The following is a 6,889-nucleotide window of genomic DNA, read 5'->3' as shown; positions in this document are numbered from 1 at the left end:
TCCAGCCAGAGTTCAGCTCCGATGACAACCAGCAAGTCCCCATGAGGTGACACCAGCATCTCACCTTGGCCTGCCAATGCTGACTCCTATTTGGGAAATGGCCTGGCAGCACCTCAAGTGCCAACGGGAGGGTCGGGGCCACCGCAGAGGCTCTTGCCCTGCGGAGCTCAGGGACAGCAGCAAGCCCACGTGTGACGTTCCCCTTTCTATTACTGAGAATCTGGAGGTTTCTAGGGCAGGGGCTGGGAGGGCAGTTGGGTGTCCTTTGAGGATCCTGACCTCTTCTTCCTCAGGCAAAGTGCCAGGAGCCACACACTATGCAAGAGGAATCCCAAGCAGGCGGCAATGAAGCAACACCAGCAAGCTCCAGGCAGGGATTTGCTTTGCAACAGCCCCAGTAGCATCACCATGATGGGGGCTGTGGAGCTGCTTAGTGGACCGAAAGCCAAGCCCAGATCAGCTTTTTTTTTGGCGGACCCCCCCCCAGCCCCGGCCGCTATTACTGACAGAAAACCACCGCATGAAAACCCAACTTCTGCCCAAGTTTTGCCACAAATACCCCTTCTCATGCTGCTCTACCAGTCACAGCAATACAGAATTAGCTCCAAAGCTCTCCAGCTCTGATGGGAACCAGATAGAATGCGGTTGCTCCAGCCTCTAGGCACTTCTCCTGTAGCCACCCATTTAACCCCTTGATCCATCTGGGAAGAAACCAAAACCCCAGCACCCCCCCAAATCCAACCTTTCTCCCAGTGCCAGCCTGCACGCCTGCCTTTATCCCTCCCTCAGTCAGCATCCCACCAGGCCAGCATCTGCCCAGAGCATCCTTAAACCCCACGCCTGGACCAGGGCTACTTCACCTTGGGGGGAGAAGCTGGGGGCATCAACCTTGGCCCTTTAAGATTCCCTGTGCTCCCAAGGGCTCCTGGGCTATTCCTGGGTCCCTGCAGAGATGCTGAGTCCTGATGTGACCCCCGTTCATCTGCCACAGGATTTACATCGTCTCACTCCAGCTGCAGGTCAACACAAAATGTTTTATTAAACCTGTTGAGGCACGTACAGTAGTGTGGAGGGAGCAATGGCAGGGGAGGGGACGGAGCCAGCTCCATAACTTAATGAGACAAGAATGTAGAGGTAATTATGGGATGCGGATAAATAGAGCTTATAGGGAAGGCAGCTTCATGTGGAGGTTCTCCTTGACTCCTGCTGCTGCTGGTACTGCTGGAACCATCTCTCCTCTGGGTCCACGCAGAGCTTCTTCCCCCTCAGCAGCTCCACACTGTGCAGGAGAGAGGGGCTGTGTTAGCTGGGGGGGTGCAGGATCTGGCCGTGCCCTTGGATTCCCCACCAGCCTGGGGATGCCTGCAGCATCCTTATCCCTGCATCCCCCTAAAGTGCTGACTTTTAGCAATCTCTGAAATCTTGGCTTCCTTCCCTTTTTTCTGGCTGGCAGTTGAAACCGGCAATTTTGGGGCTATTTGAGATAAAGCAGTGAGGAGGGAGGTGCACGTGAAGAGCCAAGGCAGGGCATCCCCACCCATGGCACTCTTTGGGCATGGCTTGTTTTGGGAGATCCCTGAAGGCAGAATAACTAGTAGGGAAGGTGGGCGAGCAAGAGTGAGGAGTGGGGTGCCAGGGAGGAAGGCTGGATGGGTGCTGGGGGTACTCACAGCACGGCGTTACGGGAGCAGTGGGAAGGCGTTTTCTCGTAGCTCTTGATGAGGAAGGCAGGGATTTTCTTCCAGACGAACATGTCCTTGTAGCAGCATGCGCTGTAGTGGCTGCGGACTGAGAGGAGGAGAGAGGGGTTGGTGCTCTCCCACGCCTGGCAAGAGGGGTGTGGGTGCTCCCCCGAGGGGTGTGGGTGCTCCCCCAGAGACTCTCCTGCTCCCTCCCACTACAAGGGGTCCCCTCTCACATACCCGGTGGTGCTGCTTTGCTCCAGGGTTTCTCTGCCTGCAAGGACTTATTATTGAGCTCCCCAGCCAGGGTGCCAGGGCTGAAGTCATCCCCAAGCTTATTTTTGCTCATTTTGAACAAGATCAGGACAGCCTCATGCTTGGGCAGATGGCTATGCTTCTCAGCCCCCCCCAACCTGCAGCAGAAGCAGGAGTTGAAGTTCTCATCCCCCTCCCTGACCCCCCAAAACCCCATCAGTGGAGGAGCTGGGGAACGGTGCCGCGGTAACCATGGAGAAAGGCTTGGCATTGGTACTTACAGGAGACACCTTGGCTTTCAGCCCAGAGAGCCGCCAGCAGCAGGATGAGCAGGGCCAAGGAGAAGACCTTCATGTCCCACCTAGGGCTCAGTCAGCGCCAGCAGTCAGCAGCTCTTGCTGACTTGGGGCCACCGAGAGCTACCAGCCTCTCCTCCCTGCACCTCGGTGTGATATACCCCCCAGCCAGGCTTTCCATGACAGCTCTGGACTCTCCCCGGGGAAAGAACCGCCTGGAGATATCGATAAAGGGCAACTGGTGAATGGAAATTCCTTCTCCTGGCCCCTCCGGCTCCTGTGGTACCCAAGGGCTGCTGGAAAGTGTGGCGAGCAGCCGGCAGCTCTGTGCCGCTGGTGATACACCAGTGCCGACAGTCTATTTTGGGTTTGGTTGTTGCCACCAGCAAACCACACAGGATGATGCTCGCACTTGCCAAAGCCCTGGGTGAGTTTAAAAAAACCCACCCATTATCAGCTCAGCTGCGATGCCTCTCTTGCAATTTTGCACCAGGTGGTGACCAGGCTCACCCCAGCCCACCCTGAGACCCATTACTGGCTGCCTGAGCCCATCATGGTGCCTGTCACCGTGGCAGTGCCCGTCACCGTGGCAGTGCCCATCACATCTCCTCGTAGCATCCCAGGAGTGTGGGCTGTCAGTGGTGCCTGACCAAGCATCCCCAAAGGGCAGCTCTGATAGAATTTGGGCCAGGGGTCTCCACTCATTAGGATGGCTGATGAGGAACACGGGAAGCCCCCTCCTCATGGGCTGTGCATGCCTCTTGCCCCTCTCACTGGTGGCTTCCCCAAAGCCTGCATGGACATGGTTTGGTCCCATGCACCCCCTCACAGAGACGTAGTCGGGGCTTCAGCCCTTCCTGGCTCCTTACTGACCCCAGCACTTACAGATGTGGTAGGAAAGCTGGCAGCAGGATCTGTCTGCTCCCAAGACACTTGCACAGCCAGATGTTTGCATGCACGAGATCACGTTTAATTCTGTTCAGTATGTTGTACAAAAAATAACCACGGAGCTGCTCCTCCTCAAGCCCTCTGCTGCTGCCTCACCGACATGCTGCTGCTGCCTGCCTTGGAAGCAGGGCTGAGAGCCTGGGGGCTGGCAGCGAGTGTGGACCCCAGCGCCTTGTCGAGTCCGTGGGATGCCGGGGATGGCAAAGACCCTTTGCCTTCAGGGAGGTCATCACAGCGTGATGGGGAGGATGTCCCTGACAAGCTGCTATATCCAAATGTGGTGTCCCCACCGCCACCTCTGCGAAGGGGTCGCCTTTGTGTTGCCCAGTCCCCCGTGGAGGGGACTTCCCACGCTGCCTCCGGCCACCCTGCTAGCTTGGGATGGAGAAGGAGCTGACTTGGAAGCTCTGCTGGTACCTCTTCACCCAGGCCCTGCTCACCTGGGCGCAGATCTCCTTCCCGCTCTTCACCCTGAAACTGGGGCAGAGAAAAGACAGGGTTAGTGGGGTGCCAGTACGGAGACCCCAGCGCTGAGTTTCTGAGGGGTTCGGAGGCACAGAGGATTAGGGTTGGACCCACCAAAGCAAGGGATGGGGTCTGGCAGGGTCTAGAAGGGTTTTATCCCTAGGGCTGGGTTTAGAGTACTCACATCACAGCCTGGTGCGGGCACTCGGGGCTGGTGGGGTAGCAGGCGATGACATTGTCTCTCTTGATCCTTCTCTTCTGGAAGTTGAAGCAGCATTTGTCTGGCAAGGCTGGGGCTCCTGTGGGGACAGCACAAGCTTGGCTTAGCCTGGAGATGCCCATTTCCCATCTCAGCCCTCCCACCGTGGGCATGGCAGCTCTTTGGGGGGAGGCCCCCTGCACCCCATGCATGAAGCAAGCTCGTCCCGATGGCCCTGGAGGCCATCCATGTCTCCCAGCCCGTGGGGTCGGAGCGGGCAGCAGTCCTTACTCTGAGCCAGGCTCTGGCAGCACAGCGCAGCGAGGAGGAGGAGGAGGATGGAGACCACCACAGCCGCCTTCACCATGCTGGGCTGCAGGAGGGCTGCTCGGTGGCACCAGGGCAGAGCTGCCGTCTGCTGGGGTCAGGGCTGCCGGGCTGCTTTTATAGGGGGAGTAGTGGGGCTGGCTTCCCTCAGGGCCAGCAGCTGCATGGACAGGGGGAGGACCTGATCCCCCGCCATGTCCCAAAGCACAGAGGGTGAGCAATACTAATCCCCTCCCAGCACAGCCCTGGGAAAGGAAAATCCGGCTCCCAGGCCCGTGATGGGCTTGGGCTTTTTCTTGACCTTCTGCCTCTAGCGTTAGGGCTGATGGCCGGGTTGCTCCCAAAGTTTGGCTCTGCACCCCTGTCTCCCGGGCAGGCTGCATGCCTTATGGCAGGGGGGCCCTGGGCAAGAGGGTCTGGGGATCTCCTCTGGATGGGACCAGGGCTCAGCTCAGCATCCTGCAGGGTCCCCAGCAGCCGCACACACTCCCGACAGTCCACGTCCTCCCCCTGCACCACGAAGTTTTGCATCCCATCGCACTGCATCCCAGCCCAGGGGACAAAAGACCAAATAATGTCCCTCTGCTAAAAAAAGCCATAGAGAAACAGCTTCTCTTTGGATGTACCAGGCACATACATGGTTCTGTGCTGGTTTGGGGGTGTTTTGGGGCCCGTTGGGGCTGGGAGAGGCAAGGCAGGTGGCTCCACTTCCCTCCCCCTCGACACTGAAGCAGCAGCTCATGTTCTTGGCCATGCTGATCTGGGAAAGGCTTCCCCAATGGATTTTGCCTGGCTGCAGGTGTCCAAAAAATCCCCCTCTTCCCCCAGCCCCGGCAAATCCCAGGGCACATCCCAGCTGCCGGCAGCTGGCGGATGGTGGGAAGCAGCAGGGGGATGTGGACACGTATCCCCGCCAGCCTTCCTGTGTGGGCAGCCACGTCCTGCTGCGTGGGGCTGGGGACATCGATGGTACCCTGCCGGTATTTTGGCCACCCTGGGCTGCAGCTCAGCCTCGCCGTGGAGACCTGGCTGGGGAGGGCATGGGGTGCTGGTCCAGGCAGGGACCCACTCCAATGGGAATGGGGGTCACCTCCACAGTGGGACCATGTGTGTCCCTCCATTTGCTCATCTTCAAAGCCATTTCCCAGAAATCAGACTCAATTTTTTTGGGGTGCACATGTGGCATAATACTGGGGTGCAGCAAGTGGGTGTGGGTGATGCCCCAGCGCTGGCAGGTGCGGACAAGGTGGGTTTATGTTTCCGTGCCTGGCTGGCAGAGCAAAGAACCTTCCCGTCATCACCCCAATTCCCATTTAATCTCTCCTCAGGGAGACCCCGGGGAGTGGAGGAAAGCAGATGACTCTGGTCCTGGTCCTGTTCCGGCACAGCTGCCTGGCTCGCCTTTCCCTTCCTGGATCCATCCTTTCCCCCTTATCCTCCTTCTCACCCCCAAGGCACAGAGGAGCTCCTGGCCCAGCTGGATAAATGTGGTCCTCTAAGGGTAGAAAATAATCCCTGCAATAAAAAAAGGAAACAGAAGCACAAGGAAAACAAAAGAGGGTTTATTGAACCGGGAAAGGCCCCTTTTAAAGACACCCATGCAAAACACTGGGATACATCAGGCCGGGGAATTCCAGGGATGATGTTCCCAGCACCTGCAGCATCCCTCTGTCCTTAGCCCCGGCGATGATGTCTGCCCCACGGGGCGAGTGGACCCTGCGGACAGGGGATTTTGGAGTAGGGTGGATTTTCAGCCCTGGTTGGGCTCCTGAAGCTGGAAGCCCCCGAGCACCCCCAGGTCCCTGGGGCTTGCCTGTGTCTCAGGAGGAATATCCCCCTTTCCCCTCCCCACATTGGCCAGGATGGGGCTTTTCTGGGTCGCACAGACCTGGCACTGAAGCCAGGGATGTCCATGGAGGCTCAGAAGCACCAGAGGCAAAACCAGGTGCTCCTGCAGCGCTTGATGTATTCAGGAGAAACTGGTCTTCACCCTCCTCCAGCTCATCAGCCCTCTTGTGTTTGATGCAGAGAAGGGCATGGGTGTGATAAGTGGATCCAGTCTCTGCTCTGGGCTGGCCCTGTGGGTCCCACATGTGATCTAGGCTGAAAAACACCCTTTTCCTCCCTTTCTTCTCCCATTTCATGGGGGGATCCTTGCCAGCACCCACAGCTCTGGCTCTGGACTTGGTTGCAGAGTGTGGCAAGGAGCAGAGCCGCTGGGGACAGGCCACCAGGCTTCATCTCCGCCTGGCCCCTCTCCCAGTGCTGCGGTGTGGGGTCTTGGGGTTCTGCCATCATCATCTGCTTTTATCACCCTTGCTTGCCGGGAAGTCCCATGGGTGGGGAAATCCCTCTGGGAAATGTGGGGGATACAGGTGGAAGACCCCAGGAAATGCTGCCTCATCCCTACATCCCTCCAACCACCCCCGGTGTGGTGGGAAGATTGAAATGGGGGTGGGGGGAGAAAGGCTGAGCCCTACGGGGCCAGGGAGGTGGGAGGTCTTGGCACCTGCAAAACATCTGGGACAGGTCCTGCTCCTGCTGCCAAGAAGCGCAGGGGAAGGTGGCAAATCTGAGGGCTGGGAGAGGCATTTGGGACCCCCCTGGAGGCTGAGCTCTCCTTGCCCCCTCCAGAAAATCTGCAGGGGCTCCAAATCTCCCACTGCTGGGGGTGGATGAGGATGTCCTGATCCACACGGCCCCGAGGGGCAATGGAG

General features: G+C 58.4%; 2 protein-coding genes across 2 annotated transcripts; both read right to left on the bottom strand.

Moving 5' to 3' along the window:
• Positions 1-1,179: 1,179 nt before the first annotated feature.
• Positions 1,180-2,291, bottom strand: LOC104161798 (C-C motif chemokine 13-like). Its single transcript, XM_009700337.1, has 3 exons — positions 2,219-2,291; positions 1,671-1,788; positions 1,180-1,279 (listed from the first exon to the last, which is right to left on the bottom strand). The coding sequence occupies exons 1-3, from the start codon at positions 2,289-2,291 to the stop codon at positions 1,180-1,182; spliced, it is 291 nt and encodes a 96-aa protein (XP_009698639.1).
• Positions 2,292-3,552: 1,261 nt separating this feature from the next.
• On the bottom strand, positions 3,553-4,212 carry LOC104161793 (C-C motif chemokine 4-like). Its single transcript, XM_009700333.1, has 3 exons — positions 4,137-4,212; positions 3,831-3,945; positions 3,553-3,658 (listed from the first exon to the last, which is right to left on the bottom strand). Exons 1-3 carry the CDS (start codon positions 4,210-4,212, stop codon positions 3,553-3,555), a joined length of 297 nt encoding a protein of 98 aa, XP_009698635.1.
• Between the last annotated feature and the right edge of the window lie 2,677 nt (positions 4,213-6,889).

Source organism: Cariama cristata, unplaced genomic scaffold (genome assembly GCF_000690535.1).
Source record: "Cariama cristata isolate BGI_N322 unplaced genomic scaffold, ASM69053v1 scaffold8775, whole genome shotgun sequence".
NCBI classification, from domain to species: Eukaryota; Metazoa; Chordata; class Aves; order Cariamiformes; family Cariamidae; genus Cariama; species Cariama cristata.
The sequence above is the reverse complement of the archived record's forward strand: the minus strand, read 5'-3'. Positions and strand labels throughout refer to the sequence as shown.